Source organism: Aphelocoma coerulescens, chromosome 1 (genome assembly GCF_041296385.1).
Source record: "Aphelocoma coerulescens isolate FSJ_1873_10779 chromosome 1, UR_Acoe_1.0, whole genome shotgun sequence".
In the NCBI taxonomy this organism is placed as follows: Eukaryota; Metazoa; Chordata; class Aves; order Passeriformes; family Corvidae; genus Aphelocoma; species Aphelocoma coerulescens.
The window spans coordinates 75,001,165-75,020,738 of NC_091013.1; the positions used below are offsets into that span (position 1 = coordinate 75,001,165).

At 36.9% G+C, this 19,574-nt stretch overlaps 1 protein-coding gene across 3 annotated transcripts in view; it reads right to left on the reverse strand.

Annotated features, from left to right (window-relative positions):
• Positions 1–4,567: 4,567 nt before the first annotated feature.
• The window catches only part of TNFRSF19 (TNF receptor superfamily member 19), a 59,365-nt gene continuing 44,358 nt past the window's right edge, over positions 4,568–19,574 (reverse strand). For all 3 annotated transcript variants that reach the window (XM_069013453.1, XM_069013445.1, XM_069013462.1), the window contains 5 exons: positions 13,968–14,132; positions 12,610–12,735; positions 11,756–11,858; positions 9,267–9,667; positions 4,568–6,817 (listed from right to left, as the gene is read on the reverse strand). In XM_069013453.1, coding sequence (XP_068869554.1) covers positions 9,274–9,667; positions 11,756–11,858; positions 12,610–12,735; positions 13,968–14,132 — 788 coding nt within the window. In that variant the 3' untranslated portion in view covers positions 4,568–6,817; positions 9,267–9,273. The remainder of the gene's footprint in view (positions 6,818–9,266; positions 9,668–11,755; positions 11,859–12,609; positions 12,736–13,967; positions 14,133–19,574) is intronic.

Consider the following 19,574-nt stretch of genomic DNA (forward strand, 5'->3'; position numbering starts at 1 on the left):
AAAGCAAGCATTAGGAAGCAGATCCAAGGAGGCCTTGCTTCCAAAACTTTCAGTTGTTTTTGGTTCACCCCCTCAGCTAACAGATGATAATAATTTCTATTTAATTACCTCTCTCAGCTGCTGCAGTTACAACACTGATTCATCTGCAGAAGGTGCAATATTTTTGGGCTTCCAAGCACTTTTACAGCTAATATTTGCACATGTAGGAGACTTGCAGAGGGAAATCAGCTGCAGTGTGTGCTGGAAGTGCCAGCCCTGCTCCCTGTTCTCCCCTGCCTTCTGCAGCTGTTGCTGCTTCTCCCACTGCCCAAAGTCCACTCACTGAAGAAAGGCAATAAAAAGATTTCTTCTCTAGGAAAAGAAAGAATCTGGGCCATAAATGCAACAAAGCCCCCCTCAGTGACACTCTTTGATTTAGGAAACATCTTCTGGCACTCAGGTGTTTTTCAGGAATCCCTACTACAGCACTTGCCAACACCTTGAGTAAACTCCAACACTATTTGTTGTTGAAAGCCACAGGAGATGTAATTTAAGGCATTCTTGAGCTCTTCCCTGCAGATCCCACAGCCTCCTTCCTTGTATTAATAAGAGGCCTGAACCCACAGGGCTTGCTTCTTTTAACCCATCAATACAATAGGCATTTTATCACCTAAACAATTTAGAGTCTCTTCTGCCTGAGTCCATCTGTTCTGCCAGTTGAAAAACAGTGTATGAAGATAACTTGGAGGTAGTTCTTGTCTATAAAAAAATTGATTAGTCCTCCTTGAGTAACCAACAAATCCTCCAAAGTTTAGAGTATATTTAAAAATACAGCTTAAACTGAGGATTACAGTAGATTGAGGGTTTAACATGGAGAGTAGCTGCACAAACCTTCCCAGAGAAACTTCCTTAGGTGAATTTTCACAGCATTTTGTCAAGGTGTACAAATTTTTTTGATTGAGGATTTTTGTTTCTTTGTAGTCTCAAAATAATCAAAAAGTATGATGAACTTTGACAAAATGTGTTATGTGCTGGAATATTATGGCTCTGTTTTGGTATCTCAGTCAGAAAGATATTTTCACTTGCACAGGTGCAGTGTCCCCTTAACTTCAATTGTTGAATATCCATAGGGATAAGGTTTAATAAAGCTGAAACTCTGATAAAGGAACACAACCACTCTTGTATCTAACAACATAAACCAGCACCAGGCTGATCAAAAACTTTGTTTTTTCTCTTGCAACAGAGAGACAAAAAATGGCCAAACTGATACTTGCTGTTGAATTTGTTCAGGTTAAGCTCAGCTGGCAGATGTTGCAGAAATCAACATAAATATGCAAGAAAGCACATTTGCAATGCAGGGACAAAACTGGTGTGGTAGATGCTGTTACTCTGCTGATTCCAGATCTGCCTCATTTTGCTTTGGGATGGTGCAGTGTTTATGTGTCTTTAGGTGAACGTGAAGTTAGAGAAGTAAGGTGGCTGTAGACTAGTGCTTTAGCTTGGCTTTTAAAATATGTTTTGCAATGTAATGGCCCATTTTGCTCTTTTTTTTGGTGCACTAAAAGCTAGACAGTCCTTTCTCATTATTCTTGTTTGATAACAAATAACCTCTGCTGCTGCTGTGCTGTTCAATATTGGTGCGTGCAATACCCACGGTGTGGAAGCACAGGCACAGGACATCCCCATCACAAACATCTGGAGATCCCCTCCAGCTTAGGAGCATTTGAGCAGCTGCTGCACTCTCAGCTCCTCTGTAGGGGCCAGACAGGGCCTGTGGGTGCTACCAACCCTGGCAGAGAGACTGCATCCACTCCATGAATACTTTAGTGTGGTGCTCTGAAAGTCCCGAAGGGAGCCATAGTGGACTGCCTGTAGGTCTTTATAGTAACTTTCCCCCCACCCCCAAGGCTCCCATAGTGGCCTATGAAATGTCTAGGGCACTTGGATTCTTGGGCTGAAAGGCATTTAAAAAATTGAAACACGACCTTTAGGTTTTGTTGGTTTTTTTTTTTTTTAATGTTCTCAGTTCATTTTTTAATCTCTGCCACATGCAGAGTAACTGCTTGGGTGGTGTACAGGTCTCCCCTGAACTGGTCCACAGTGTTCCGTAATTTCCTCAAATGTAAGGATTTAGGAGTAAAATTGGTAACTGACCTGGACAATGTCCTGCCTCAGGTCATGTGCAAGGTGGCAAGTTTATTATTTTGTACACATCCTGTATTTATGTATGTTTATCATTATGTTCCAGTGAACTGTCTGATACAGATCTGGGGCAAATCAAAATGATCTCTTGAATTCTAATGGTTTCGTTTTTTCTAAGCTGTAAATCAGTGCTCTCCCTTAACCTATTGGTTACAATCAAATTTTGGTATATTAGCTGCTATACTCAGGGGAATTTTCGCATACTAAATAGCATGTGAATTGTCCATCCATAAATTGAGACCTGGGTAGAAGAAACGGAAAACTCCACAAAGACTCAGGCTCAGGGGAAACACTTTCCAAAAGCTTTTCCACCAGTGCTTTAGAAAAATGGCATTTATAACCTTTTAAATAAGCCAAATCTCCCTTTGTCAGGACAACCGAAAAAAAAAAAAAAGGGAAAAAGAAAAATAAATTATCCAATGGTGATAAGGATTTAGAAAATCAAATGATGGGAAAACCCCCTCAGTCCTACTCAGCTGACCCTGCTGTTGAAGCTGTGGTGCTGTGTAGAAGCCTCAGGGTGCCCCCAATCTGCCACCCTCTCCATCAGTAGGCTATTAGAAAACATTTCCTCTAATCCCATCAGTCGCTGCTGTTGTGGAAACCAGCAGGCTCCCCAGCAAATCCACCCTCTCTTATTTTTATCCTGTTGAAAGCGTTACCTTATCGGACGTAATCGAAACGGCTCATGTGCTGCTATGTGAAGAGCAAGTGGGTTTTATCATCACTCAGGCCAAAACTAAATATGGATTAAATTGCACCCTGCCAGCACAAAGTGTGCATTGTGTGGCTCTGCTCTGCAGTGCCCAGCCTCAGCTTGCTCCGTGCCTGATAAAACACTGCATTCCCCTTCAATCCCCCTTTTTTAAAAGGGCACAACAAAGCAGCAGTGTCTGCGCTGGAATGTGCTGCAGGTAGTGATCTAAACCTCCCTCACCAGAGACAGTGAGAAGATTAATTTAATGCATGAAGGTTGCTGCTTGGAGGGACTTCATAGGAATGCAAACCAAAGGCCCTCAAAGAGCCCACAACAAAGGAAAAGCCATGTGATCTCAAACTCCTGGTAGGATGAGGAACACTGGATTACGGCCTTGGTCTACCTTATAGAAAAGGCAGGAAATACTGTTGTACTGAATAGCAAAGCAAGCAGGGAAAAGATTTTTGGGGTGGGTGGGTTTTTTGCAGAACTTTTGGAAAGTTTGGCTGGAAAATTGCAGCCTTGTTAATGACATTTATATAGTAATTGATATGAACAAATGTGTATGCAAGTTTTGTGGTCATATGTAGCACATGTTCTGAGTTGCACTTTGTTTCCAGACAGAATATATATCTGTTTTTCAATTCCTGTTTATTTCTTTTTTTTTTTTTTAATTTTGGAAGGGCACTCCATTGCAATCCTGGCAGTGCTGAGAGTCATGAAGCTCCCTTTCTTGGCACAAAGTGACCTCCCAGACATGCCCCATGCTGCTGTGCAGACTTGCACACCTCCAAGTGAACTCCAAGAACACTCAGGTGGGCTGGGAAGGTGAACTGCTGCCACTTCTGACAGTCGCAGCAGAAAACAAGTAGAAGACTGCTCAGGAGTGCACCACATGGGCACAGGGGTATAAGGAGTCCTTACTATTCTGGGCAGGGGATCCCCAATGAAGCTCTGAATTATGTACTTCAAAGACCATAGAAATAACAGCAATACACCGAGAAGAACCAATGGGAAATTTGCTTGACTAAACCAGTGACAGGGACAGAGCAGCTTTCGAGTTTCCCCCAACCTTTCCCTGCCAAAACCAACAGTGTTCCCACACTCCAGGCTTTATGTTATCTGCCATCCCTATCTCAGTTCAGTTTCCAGCCACTGCTTATGGCTTTATCAAAAGGACCAATTTTATGCAAATTACTCTTTCTTCTCAGTCTTCTACTCTTGTCAGTAGGACCGTGCCATTCCTTTCTTAATCATTTAAACTGGGGCCATGACTCCAATCCTGTTTCAAAAATACAGCTCCTCTCATTTACTTATCTCTCTTGTCTGAAACAGCCTACTTGTGTGGAGCACCAGGTTCTTTTCTCTAAGACATTGTAAAGACAGCAATCTGTGGTGCTTACCAGATTTGCCCCCCTCATCTCTTGAGAAGCAGAATTTTTAAACTTAAATTTTTAAGTTTTGAAGCACTATGATTTTAAGCATTGATGTTAACTTACTGCTTCTTCAGGGTCCTCCTGCTTAAAGAATGATGTTGCTGCTAAACAGCAAACATCTCAAGACAAAGATGGCCAAATTCTACCATGACCTTAATACAGTTACACCATTATGGAATTCTAAAAGAATTAGAAGACTTGATCACTAAATTTGTATAGAATGCTATTATTAATTTGAGGTCAACAAACCAAGACTGGTTCACATAATGTTTTATTCACAAGTAGAAAAAGTATTACAAAACAATTTATACAAGATTTTAATTTACATTTGTTAAAGGAGTATTTAAAACAGCACTGTAAGTCCCTAGACATGACATGTGGGCAGGCTAAATGCAGTGGTAGTGTGTGTTTTCTATTGGCATGTACAACATTGCTTGCCACAGGCAATATACAAAGGACCAATTTGGTTAAATTAAGAAAAAAAGTATATACAAAATATACACATATATTTAAAAAAACACTCTTAATTTTTTCCTCCCAATTTGCTCTCAAGCTGTCACTCATTAAAAAAAAAGAGCATCTTTCTCTAGGGTTGCTGGACAAAAACAATTATACAAAGTTTAAATTCCAATGGGAAAACATACTTACTGTGGCAGATGCTGGCAAAATTTTTGAACATTGCTTTTTCAAGAACTGGTATTAGTGAAAAGTTAAATTTCCATATGTTATAAAAATACTTTGCCATATACTGAAATGCACATTGGATATTTTTTCTATTTACAAAGTATGTACAAAGAAGCACACATCTCTTCATGCACATGTAGTGAAAAATAATGTTTTGTAACTTCTTAAATGTATGCAAGTATACAAAGAAATTATTCAAAACTACTCATATTTAAATATATATGTGAAAGTATTTATCTGAGTAATTGTACTGTATAATTGCTTATTGTTCCATCAGTGACCAAAAGGTGGAATCTGCTACTTGAAACACCAAACCAAACAACAGCAAAAAAATCACTTGGATAACTTGTTCTCTTGGGTTTGAATTTGGGAACTGTTATTCATGGCTCTTGCACAAATGAATAATCTCGCTGGGGAAGAGCTGGAGCATCTCCCTGCCACGGCAGCCTGTACTGTTTTTAGCTCTTCTTGTGCATGTCCAACCTTCTTCTGTGTGCTCCAAAACAAAAAGTCTTTTTCCATAATGGATTCTGAATACTGTCTCAACATTTCCATTGCCACACAAACCATGTGTGGAAAGATGAGTAATATTAACTGCAAATTTGCATCTGTTTTGCTGATTGCTTTTCTTTAGTCAAGGCACATTGGGTACTTTAAGGAATAATTGCTAGAGTTCATCACTGACAAGTGTGAGCCTGTTGAGTGTAACAAATCAGTAGAGGCTACCGGGATTATCCAGAGAAGCAAAAACTATTTTAGGGATGAAAATGGCTGAAAAAAAAAGGTATTAAGGAATGTGGTAAAGCAAATTGCTTTTTATATTCTGTGTGGAAAATTTGAATTGACACAGTACTATAGTGAGGACAGAGTGTCTTGAATGAAAGGGACTCCTAAATGAATTAATTAGGTCACCATGAAGCTTGACCCTTAAAAGTAATGCATTAATAAAAAATCTTGGTAACAGTCTCACTGTATAAATGCTTTCATGGCACACCTGCTATAGTCTGACACTTTGATTCGACAGTTGATTACAATTATTTCAACATCCAAAATTATATGCTATAACAAGAAGTGCTGTATTCCAATACTGAGACTACTAATTAAACACAACATCCTTATCTATATGTCTGACCTTCATTAAACTAAACCTAATTTAAAGCTAATCTCCTGCTACATTTAACAGAACAATGCCACCTCCCAGAAATGTAGTAATTGGATGGAGGGGACTTCAACCATACATACTGTAACATGCTAATTTAACTCCCCAAACTAGCTTATTGACTATATTGTAATACATAATAAAGGCTTCAGCTTAATAACAGGTGATCCTTGCATAAACAGAAATCGTTTTTTTACATCCTTCAATAGTAGGAATATTATTTAAAATTAGAACCAGCAGAAAAAAAAAGCCTAATGCATGCACAAATCTGCAGGCAGAGTAACTGGCACCCTGTTGTCCCACATCTTCTGACACCTGTAGCCCCCCTAAACACACTGAAGCATTTGTATTTCTTGCTGTATTTACATATACTATTAAGCTCACTCTGTAAGATGTTTTGAGATTCTGTGAGGGAACAGAAGAAGAGATGCAAAAGGTCATAAATCCACTTTCAGGGTCCTCATAGGATGCTCCTTGAAGTTTCACTTCACAGCTGCTACAGCTCAGACACAACTGCTCAGAAGGTATGAAATGATGCCATTTTGTTCCAGCTGGTTTGGGAGCCATGCAACACTGAAGACCAGACTATGTTTGATGAGAATCAGCAGGGAATGTAAGGGAAGCATTCAGCTTTAGTGCTGAGAGAAATAGCATCAGTCCCTAAAAAAAAGTGACAGGAGAGTGGTTACATAAATTAATAAGAAACCTGTATGTACTTCTATATTTGACTAAACACTAAAAGAGTAGAAGTACACTTACTGCTTGCTGTAAAAATTCACTTAGACCTGAAAATTAAAACTGTATTAAAACCCACATTAAAAAGCTTATACTTGAGTGTACACATATAAAAATATGCTGTATTCTGATTTTATGGTATTATTGCCTTTGAAATATAATAAAACATCGATCTATGCAAGACTGTAATATACCCACAGGCAGTACAAAGACCATTCTTCCCTCAAAATATTTTAAAAATACATGAAAGATGAAGGGCAAGTAGGAAAAAATTGTATAGACAGATAAAATAATTTTCTTGGAGTTGTACAGCTGGCCAGTATTCATCCTGAGAATACATCTCAGGTAAGCCTAGTCCTGGTCCTGTCCTGTGAACACTACTGAAATTTCTCTGCCAAAAGTGCACACATAATGATGCACTGTAGAGTCTGAATGTGGAGAAATTGTACAAAATGAATCAGTGGGGTCTATTGAAGAAAAAAATATGAAGAAAATATGAGGAAAAATATGAGGAAAAAAATGAAGAAAAACTTAAGCCTCCCAAAGAAGTTGATTATTCAAAATTATACACAAATCTCAGTAGTAATAGAATAGAATATAGCAGAAAACTATCGAAGCATACAAGATTTTGAGATGCTAGAAAAGCTGTCTCCATACACATAGGAATCAAGAAAATTTACAATTCATATACCACAACAAGTATAGTGAAATAAAAGCTAATTTTTGTAGTCATATTTTGAAATTCTGTGGTTCCTTTGATCTAAGAAAACTTAAATAATATTAATCACCTACCTCTGAAGTTGATGCATGATTTAGTGGGACAACACCCACAAACTTCTGATTTTTTAAATCTTGTTAATATGGAAATGCATGCCCTTAAAACATCAAGAGAGCTGGGAACTAACTGTGGAGATCTGCAGCCATAGCCACATCACTGTCCCTTCCCACACACAGCTACAGGATACGACATTCCCCACAGGATACTGGGCACACACAGAAATGAAACCATCAGAGCTGTGATCTGACACGTGGGCAGAGAGCGCCCAGCATCGTTACAGACAAAACTCTGTCCTCTAAATAACACACTGAGAGAAACATGTGCCACCTGGATAAGGCTGGGATTGTCAGTGACAGCAGCAGATATTCAGGGGGATAAGTCCCACTGGAGTCAATGGCAAAACAATTCTTGATTGAACAGCTCCCATCCCCTTCCTCCTCTTGACAATGTCACCTAAACAATTAAGGCCGGATTTACAAAGAAACTGTTGCACTTACATGTTGTCAGAATGCGCGTGTTTTTTGCGAAATACTAATTACCCTCTACTTCATATTTAGGAATAAAACAATAGTGGCATGCAAACCAAATGGAAGAGGATCAAAGGAATGAAGTTTTATTTCTGCAGATGGCCCCAAATTTTCATAATTACAGATAGCATAATTTTCTTAATTAAATTTGGTGCATATTAGTGGCAACTTCTTGTGTTCCTGCCTCTGAGTTCATGCACGGGAGACTGTTTCAGCTTTCCAGCCACAGCCTGCATAAGCCTGGAGTAACACCACCACTTGTCATCAGCACACAGGCCATAATTTGGGATCCTTTCACAGATTAGTTACTTGAGGCTCCAGGTTACTTCCAAGAGTAGAAAATATGGAACATAGTTAATATTCAAAAAGATATAATGATGAAGCAGTAGCAGAATGACTTTTTGTGACATAGTCCACTGTTACATAGTTGAGACAGTTGTTTATCACCTCTTTGCATTTTGACCTCAGCCCTGCATTTTCTATGAGCTTTTATAGATTAAATTGCATTTTATGGACAAACTTATGTTTTATCTGATGACATGGGAATATAAATGGCATTACAAGGCATTTGAGATTCTATTCTGTTTCTACTACTACTGCAGTAACTCCACAGGACTCCACAGAGTCCACTGCAAATATTTTTAGATGAACACTTGTATGTCTTTAATGCTTTGTTTGCAATAAGCAAAGCCAACTCCTCAGTTCTCCCTCATAAACAAAGGCTAGCCTCACATAATGGTTTGGTCATAAGGCTATTAAACTGAACTTTTCCCTTGAAATTTAATGAAAAAAATTCCTTGATAAAAGCTGACTGGTGTACAGACTTACCCCTGTATTCTGGTTAATATTATTTCAACACCACAGTTTTCATAATTACACCTTTCAAATTCAGTTAATGATTTAAAAATGTGAAACTGCTGGATCTCTTGCAGAGTTTTAATTTATTTCAGCAATAGCTAGGTGTAACCTATGGAGACATATAACCCTACACCTTCTTAGAATTCTATTTTTATCTAGCTCTACATGCCTGGAGCACTCATTCTCACTCCTTTGTAGTTATGTTTTTTACCTCTTTATCAGTCTGTAGAGTCATTTGTTGTTCCATTACACTTTGTCTTTGGCTGGGTTTCAGCAGTCACTGAGTTCTGAAGTGATGAAACTTCTATGCATGTTCTGTGTTCGGAGATTTCAAAGGATTTTGCAACATTTCCATCAAGAGACTTAGCTGAAAGAAGTACTTCACTTAGTTCCTGGTTATTATCCAATCCAACAGTGGCTGCATTTTCAGTCTCAGGGCTGCAGGACTTTGCAGATCCTCCAGCCAGTTCTGAATATGATTCACAGACAGAAATGCTGTCACAACAAGCTGAGTTTTGCATAAGCGGCCAAGCATCTGGAATGTCTCCACAGGTGGAATGTGACAGAGAACCAAGGAAAGCAGGAATCATTTCTCCAACAGAATCAGAAGTTCTGCAGAAGGATAAAAGGCACATGGTTTACAAAGCATTCCAGAAAATATTATCAGTATTGTAATTACTGTCATTTGTAATTATAGGTATTTCAAGAAGGTTTAAGAGGGTTATATTAATTCTCTAGAGACATCCTGTACAAAAAAAAAAATCTATTGAGAAGGAAAACAGTTTGTTCTTTGTCTGGAAATGACAAAGTGAACTGGTGAACACTACTTCAGACAGTGAATCCAGGATTCCAGTGAATCCACTGACTCCAGGATTTCTGCCCATAAACAATCCCCAACAGTTGGTGTTGTTTATGGTCAGAAATATGACAAAAATACTATAGTAGCATTCAGACACACTGCCACAAAGAAGAAGGATTTTGTTTTTTCTCAGTGCATGGGGAGGGGAGTATTAAGACAAGATATAACAGGCTCAAAGTGCAGCAACAAAGATGGTTGGGCAGACTCTGGAATCTTCAGCACTAGGGGGGTTTGGTAGTTTTTTGTTTGTGTTTGTTTTTTCCCCAAACCCTAGACAGACAAATATCTAACAGAAGTAAAAGAAGTAAAGTGGCTTCAGACTGGGAGAATGGAACAGGCAACAAGACAAGACTGCTTGAAACGATGTGTTTGCTTTAAACCTGAAAACGCATTCACTTTAGATTTTCCAGTTTGTTCTGTCTAGCCCTCAAAATGTGAAAAGTTTTTCTCCTATTGTCTTTCATATGGAAAGGACATAGTATTAAAGAAGGGCAAGCATTATTTTTCTTTTATGGAAAATGGAAGAAAGTAAAGTGGAAACTCAGTATTATCTACCTCAAGTATATTTGAAGTGCATGATAATAGTGACATGTGCCAAACTCTGTTAAAAGTCCAGTAGTGTTTTTCACTATATATACACCAAAATAACTATTAACAAAACCAGAAAGTTATAACAGTATATTTTATTTCCAAAAACTGTCTAGAGATTTATAAAAATGCAAAGTCTATATTAAGTCTGACATGCAGTGTGACAAAATTCATCCCAATTAACATGCCTATAACAGATTTTAAGTAGCCTTACTCATTTCCAAAACATGATGCTTTAATAGCTTTGATATACACACAAAGCATTTTCAGAGATGAGGCCAAAAGTCAGGACATTGCACCACAATTGAAGGAAATACATTATTCTGGCAAAGGAAACTGGCACAAACTCCATTTCTACTGGAAGGAACCACAGGATCTTTGATGTCCACATAGCATGGATATTACAGTTATTTTTAAAGCCTTAACCAAAAGATTCCTCAAAAAGTACACAACTCTCCATTTGTCAGCCTCGGTGGCATACAAGGATGACTCAAGCTTGTCGGCATTTAAACAAGTTGTTAGAGAAAACTTAGATATTTGTGCTTAGGTCGCTAAGTCACCTTGCACAAACAATACTTATGAAGAAGCTGCCTCTACATTTTTAGTTACATGTGGCCATAAGAACAAAACAGCTCATGACCAATTCAAACCTTATATGGAAAATTATTCTAGCTAAAAGAAATAAATACATCCTGTGTTAAAATCTGTAACCAGGAAACTCTGAAGGACACCATAAATTTTATATATTTAGCTCATGGCCCTGCTGTAAAAACAACTACTCTACTACTGCACTTAGCTGATCAGGAGAAGATAAAGGTTAAAATCTGCTAGAAATTCAGAAATAATAGATATTTCAAATCTTGGAGTCCTAAAGAGTTCCTAAAAAAAATCTTCATGCCACTTGTAAACTGTACCTCAGTCCCACCAGATTCACAGGTTTATGCAGCAACTTGCTAACCATTAGCAGAAGAGGGGGTGGCCAAAGCCTCTGAGGTACCACAGAATAAAATGAAGATTATCTGCTAGTCAGAGAAGCCTCTTCTTCAGAGGAGCCCATGTATCAAGTCAGCATTTACTGAGTAATACTTAAGTTTTTCACCATAAACCTGTTCTTGCACAACATGGGATGATATGGCTACAGTTCATCAAAATCCCTCATTCCACTTCAAGCAGCTGTTGTCTCTGTATAAATATTACTTTGAATGCATAAAAAAATACTTCATGTTTAATACACATTTGTAAAACTAAGTTACCTTTCATTAAGCGTGGTCTGAGAGTGGAAAGCACAACTGTGACTGCTGTGCTCCATGCTACAGGTTTCATCACAGCACAGTGAGGGAATCAAGTGAACTGGTCCTACGGAATGAAAATTAATTTAATAGTGTTAAAACTGTCAAAGCTCTGTATAAACTTAGCCTCTTTTCTTTTTCAAACTTGAGTATTGGTTTGCCAGTTACATTATAATACATGGATTGAGGAAAGAGATTTCTTGCTGTAAAAACAGCTTCTTTATTCTCTTAAAATTAAATTATTTATAAAAGCGAAGTCCTTCCTCCAAAAGTAATATAGAAGGCAGTCATGAGTATCTATTTTTTAAATTGATTTTCTTCTCAGTTGAAAGCACGTAAGTGGAAGCATTCTGAGTTAAGCTATCAGGATGATATTTAAGCCTGTGCTTTTGCGTTAAATTATGTAATTAATTTCTTAATGTCATAACTGCATCTGTTCTGATATGACTTCACAAAATGGCAAGTATTTGAATTGTCCAGGTTGTTAATGACCTTTAGCATTCATATCATGTTCTTAGATACCCTCTGGTACTCTGGAAGCCTTCACACTAATTTAAGTCTCAAAGCCAGATGCAGTGCTATTTTTAACAGAAAGAAATGAGATAGACACTTTAATTTTTTTTTCCAATTGAAGTCACTGAAATGAATACAGAAAAAAACAAAACCCCCCAAACAGCTACTTAAAAATCCTATCCGCTCATTGAGAAATTAGCCTAGGACAAAGGGTAGTTTGACAGTATTAGCTCTGCAGTTAAATCTAATTATCATAACTCAAGTGTTAGATAAAATAAAGTCACCTTTTGGTAGACCTAACATACCACATGTCTGTGATGTACTTCTCTGGCACTTGCAACATGTTCTGTGGTCATATTCATTTAGCCGTGGTCTATCAAAACATGATAATTCAGAGCCATTGTAGTGAATGTCTTGAGATCTCAAAGACCCTTTGAACAAAGTGAATAAAAATCCATGTTAGTAAGTGTTACCCTTTTTCCTGCTCAGAGCCCTCTATCTTCACAGAATGTGTAACTGTCATGCTATAAAGTATGTCCAGACATTTTCCAATTGAAAGATCCACACTCCCTGTGGCTTCCCATAACGTAAACCACAGATTTTGAAACAAACCCTTGAACAGCCTCTTCTAGGAAGACATCTGCTCTCATTTGGATTATTTGAGAGTATATCTTATTCACTGTTACACTTTTTGCAGTGTTTAACAATTCTCAGTGATTCCCATCTGAAATTTTCCAGAGTCAGCTTTCAGTCACTGGGATTTTGTTTATATTCTCTTAAAGAGCTTTACAGACTTCCTTTAATCTCTATAATTGTAGGCCAAGGCAAACGAGTTACTACACTTCCCTAAACGAAATTTGAATTCACTGTGTCAGAATTTCTCAAAACTCATGCTGTAAAGCAAATTCTAGGTTAGGAAAAATTCTTAAATGCCTCTCTAAACCTTTTTATTTCTGCTTGTGCTGAAAGCAGCAATAGTATCAATTCATCCTAGATATTATTCTTGTTTGGTACCAGGGTTCATTAGATGCTAAAAACATATTTTAATAAAAGTTTTATAAAACAATAAATGGGAAGTAGAGTGCTTTTCACTTTTTTCTTTCTTAATTTAAATTAAGAGGCGGAAAAATGTTTATTATAAAGAAATTATATTGATGAGCTGTTACGGATTTAAAAGAAATTTACAAATCTGTCTTAGGCATTTAATTCATCTTGAATATGCCCATAAAACCAAAACTGTTGAAGGCCAAATCTACACTGGCCACATTCATTATCTTGATGACCTAATCTGTGTTTCACAATAGCATTTGATGAACAGATCTTTCAAAGTGGTATTTCCACACTGACTTTGCAACTCTGTAATGTCCCATCTTGGATGATGGATGGTCCAAATGTATCTGTGCAGCATCTAGCAGAGTACAGCATGCAGTTGATGCAACTGGAGTATTTTGGGCATTTACACAGCATTTTCTCAGTAGCAGCTGGAACTTCCACGCTGGGCTGGCAAGCTTGGATAGAGTCCTGGGCTCTGCTACATTGACCATCTCAGTGCTAAACTTGCTTGAATAATGTAGGCATTTCATTTATTTACCTACAGAGAGATCTGCCAAACTAATACCACCCTATAAATATTACAAAGAAACAGTAATAATTGGAAACTCACAGCTTGGTTTCTTCTCCATGAACTGCCTCTTGCAATAGATAACACAAAGGATGAGAAGAGCCAAGAGCACTGTTGCAAGTGCACTGCAGATAACAGCTGCCAGAGCAGTGTCTCGAGGACTAGAAGCAGTTGAAGGGATCTTCACAAGATTTACCTTGGTGGTACCTGAAATATAATTAAATAATAATTAAGGCAAAGTGCAGACATTTCCAGAATATAGTCATGTAAATGAAAATCTGGGAAACAGAAGAGGTTTGTGGCACAGAAAAAAAGAGAATGTTTCATCTGCTAATGGATTAACATTAATTGCACATATAAATAGATATGATCATCAGCAACCTCAGTATGAAACAAAGTCTTAGAAAAGATATATTGCAAAATATGTGATAATGAGTGGAGATGCACACAGACACATTCAGACTGTCCATGAGAATGGAATCAGATCCTCACCATGAAAACAAAGACATCTGAATGTTAAATGTCACATGATTTTAATATGGAGAACATTTCCTAGCATAGAGTTGAGAGAGTGACCCACTAGAGGGAGTCACAAATACATGAACTTCCCTTAAGGAAACTTTCTGGGCACTGAGACACCCCAGAAGTTCAAATGCTGTCAAAATTATGATCCCACTTTGTTGCATATGTCATGGCACCGTGGTCATTTCCAAGATCAAACCTAGGATTTCAACTCTGATGACTTTTTTTTTCTTCAGTGATTTTTCTTTTAATACTAGATAATCCCTCTAGTCAACATTCAACAAATTGACTTTATATCCATATTAGTAAAGACTTAAGCGATGTTTCTAGCTTTGACAAATGTTGCTACCTTTAGGTGGAAAGTGAAAAATATTTTTAAAGGATCCAAACTTTAACTACAACTGTTGAAACTACCTTAATTATGTATTTTAAAATTAAATTATCTTTTAAACAACTTAAGAATTTTGACAGCCTGCCTATTTCATCTACTTTGAAGTCCTCCTAAATTCAATGAGAAAAAGGAATAAAACACAGAGTACTTCTATGACAGCGAATTTTTAAGAAACCACAATCTGTACTTTACTAACTTACAAAAATAAGTTAATGTGCCTGTTTACCCCAGAAGATATTTGGTTAAAACCTAAAGATTATAATATCCGAAGAAATAATCCATACAGTCATAAGTTTAAATTGTGAAATAAATATCTGTCAGAGTATATTAAAACCTCTAATCAGATTGTACATAAACACAATTGTTCAATATCATTACTGCAATTTCATAATGGCAGGAGAGAACTTCCTAGATTAGTTAGTGCAATCAGTGGAATTGTATTACTCAGGACTTTTCCACAATAATTATGTATTTCCTCTACACACATCAAACATGGGCACCACAGGGTTTGTGATACCATATTGCTTTGTTATAATGCCTAGATTGACAAAACCTAGGCATTTTGAAAAATCAACTTAATTCTAAGTCTTTAGACCACCTAATGCCAAAGAAAACACTACTTCTATGAAATAAAGAATCCATAAAATTAAAGAAATAACCCACCAAATGTATTAAATAAAAACAGTTTCTGTGGCTTACAGTATCATGTAGTTGCTAGTAAATGCGGTAATATAAAAAGGAGGAGAGATTAGATCATGGCCATTATACAGAAGAAAGAAAGTTTAGTTGCTCATTTCCTGATTTCAGCATGAAGTTACTGCATTTACATCTGCTTAAATATTTCCATTTACCTTCAATTTGTACTATTATGTTCCACTGTCACATCAAAATCTGAAGAGCAAATTTATAGCAGATCTTTTTTATGTGCTTTTGACTTGCCAAATTGCACAGAGTGCAGCAACTGGGGAAAGTACAACAGAGACACACAAAAATGACCAAGGAACTGGAGATTCTCTCTCCTATAATCAAAGTTTGAGAGCTGGGATGGCTCAGGCTGGAGAAGGCTCAGGGGAACCTCATCAATTTGTATAAATCCTTGGAGGGAGTGTGCAGAGAGGGCAGAGCCAGGCTCTTTGCTCAGATCAGAGGTGATGGACACAAACAAACACAGGAGGTTCCCTCTGAACATCAGGACACGCTTTAATAACTCTGAGACTGACTGACCACTGGCACAGATATATTTGCTCTTACACAGTTATTACCTATCCACCTCCTCATGTTCTTCAATAATTACTATTAATCACAGAGCTAAGTTCTATGGCCTCTTTTCCAAATCTTCAATGTTAACTTTAAAGAAAATGCAATCAGTATCATAATCTTTTTGTCATAACTTGCTCCTGCTCTTGGCAGGAACATCCCAATCTTTCACAGAGAAAACATTTTACTCAGTTTCTAGGATTCTTGCAGCTGTAGTTTTATGTTTATAGTTTTAGCAGACTGAAGAAATTTCTGCATGAAGTTCCAGGATACCTGTGAGAGCAGTAAATCTATATAAAAGCCTGTCTATATAGCAATGTGTGCTGGCTTTGGTGTGAAGATCAGACTGCTTTGGTATCAGGTTTTCAATTCTAGCCAACTGCCTGGTCTAGTCTTTAGAAGGTTAAAGACAGACTGGACAAGTATTTAAAAACCAGTAAAACCAGTATTTAAAAACAATAAGAAATACTGATAAGAACATCTTCAAGTATTTTTTGTATCAATATACCTATTTGTATTAATGTACATAAGAGAACTAAACAGTTCTTAGTAATTAGGCCTTCATAATTTGCAGAAAAAAGAATGGTCAATTTTGAAGGGCAAAAAAGAAATAGAGCAAGGGAGGTGAAGCTTCTCTACTTTTGTCTCTCTTCATTTGCTCACAAAATACATGTATTTTCAAGTATGATTACATATTATGTGTTCTAGGAAAATAAAAATTATATATTTCTTTAATGCCTATCAGCAATATTCAAACTGGAAATACAGTGATTTCATTTTAAATAGGGATGGCAAGATTTAAAATTTTTTTAGCCATCTAGCTGTTTAAGATTTGTTTTATTTGGTTGATTTTTTTTCACTTGAGAAAGCAATTTTCTATTCCTGAGAATGCCTACCACTCATCTTCACCTTCAAAGAACTTTTTGGAATAGCTACTATGAGCAGTCCATTGTAGTCTAGCTCTAATTACAATGATAGTGATCTTCCCTGCAGAGACCAACATTTCAGAAGTGGATTGCTATTGTAGAAGTGGCCCATTGGGCATTGCTGAACTCTGCTTTCAGTGTTACTCAGACATGTATGCATTTTCATAAACTCTTTCTTCTCACTGACTTCATGGTCCCACTTCAGTAAAGCAAGGAGTTGCATTTTAAACTTGTACTTACATCTATTAGATGATTACAAGATTAAATTCAAATACCCAAATAAACACTTTGTGAACTGGATGTGATACATTCAGAAAAGAGGGAGGAGGTGCACACTGTTTTCTGATTCTGGAAAGCATGTGCATATTATCCACATTTTATTAAAAAATTTATTTTCTTTTAAAAGTTTTCAGTCTAACATATTCTGAAAATGTGGTAATGTTGAAGAAGAATTACCCAAAATATCAAACTGTCTCCTGCATAATTTTGAACAGTAAGCCTAAATACACATTCTTCCCTTAATTAACCAATATTACATTATAATGGCAGTATACGCAAAGGTGTGGTCCTTAAAAGCAAGTAAAGTTTCTGTTAATCCAAGACAGTTAAACAGCAGTAACTCAGCTAATACAGAGCAGATGAATCCCAGCTGTATCACTAAAATTTCTGCCAATAAACAGAATAGCTAAATTTTTGGCCTATTATATCAAACAACAAGGGACAGGGCAAAATGTAAAAAGACTTCTTTTGTCACTTATTTCATGGTTATTTTCTCAATTTTTTTTTTTTTTTTTTGAACCATGATTAATTACAGTCGCTACTGGAATCAGCAAACCTAAAAGAAAGCTTTCTGTGGTAGATCAACCATGTGGAAACAGAACTTGCAACATTGTAGGTTTCTTCCATGGATACAGGAAATATATAATAATTACTAAAGATGAGGAGAATAAAATGTGGAATATTATGTTTGGGTTTCTTTCTTAACACATCAAGTCAATGCTAACCTAAAGACAGCTTACTCAAAATCACAAGCTAATCCAAACTGCATTTAGAAAGCAGTAACATGGTAACATTGGACAGAGTGCCATCTGTTACAATCAGGATTGAAAGTAAGATGCAAAGGTTAAAATGTTGTTAATTCCTGGGATATGGGTATTCCTGGTTGACAGGGGAAAGGAGCCTATTACAAAAAATGTTTGTCCATTACCTCTACGTTGAACAGCCCAACTCAGTGGTATCAACCTTAATTTGACAAGAATTAAGGGCTCAGACATACCCTCAAGTTATGTAATTCAACAGGTTACTGCCTGTCAGCTGAACTGCAGTGGCTATCTGTATGTGTGCTTGATCCACAGAAAAGGCAAGCCAATGTAAGGCAATGTGGCTTACTTTGAAATTCCTTCATTTTGAAAAAAAACCACCAAATTTGAAGACATTTATATTAATTTAAAATAAGAAGGCAGTATGTTTACCTAGCCCCAGACAAGCAAAAGTATGTATTATATATATAGACAATTCAGATACTACATGCATAAGACTTGCACATATAGATAAAATACATATGTTTTATATACTACTGAGCATTAACATAAATGGAAAGTAAGTAACCCTGAAAGTATCTTTGAGTCTTTACAAAGCAGCAGATTGGCTCCCTTCTCCTGATCTTTCAAGTAGGAGGTAAGAAACTTTTATTAAACATTACTATTGGAGACTGTGGTAAACAGTGGGGACAGAGTCTCCCAACATCTGTAAAAGGACAGCCCTCTGCATGCACGGCCTACACCCAAAAGTTCATCATGTCAAACCACATTTCTCAAATGTGCTCCAAGTGCAGACTTTAAAGCCTTTAGTTAATGGCCCACAACTTTTTGTTTGTTTGTTTTGGTTTGTTTTATTTTGCTGGTTTTGTTATTTTTTTAATAAATGTACCAAAAAGCCCTAGGGGAGAAAATGACTATTCAAGTATTTATCCATTGTTTGGAAATCCTGAGAAACATGCTTATAAATTAAAATCTTTGAAATTTTGTTTATTCATTTCCAAGACCATTTCTCTTGCACTGTGTATTTTCACAAACTCCAGCTGCTGACAGCCTTTCATGTTTAAAATGGTAAAGCAATTGCACTGTGCATGTGAATTTAAAATATATATGAATTCCACAGTACTGGATACATATCTCAATGTCTGTAAGGCATAGCCAACCTCTGCAACACATTTTTCTTTTAGTAATTCATAGATGTGAAATCTTGGTAATTACCATGGTGATCTAAATTGAACCACTATATGGGCACAAAAGTAACATTGTTTCATACATAAAGCTCTCAATTTGGAGAACTGTCTAGCCATGTGAAAATACCACTCCATGAAAGTAATGCCTCAGATCACTGCTACCCTGAAATAACCTGAAAATACCTGAGAGTAAGCAAAAAAAAGTGAGAGGAAGTGGGATAAAATCTGTGTCACTGCTGAACTACATATTCTAGTCCTCAGCATAACATAACTGGTTATTAATATGAAAAGATATCTCTCCTCCAGAAACTGGAAACACCTAGTGT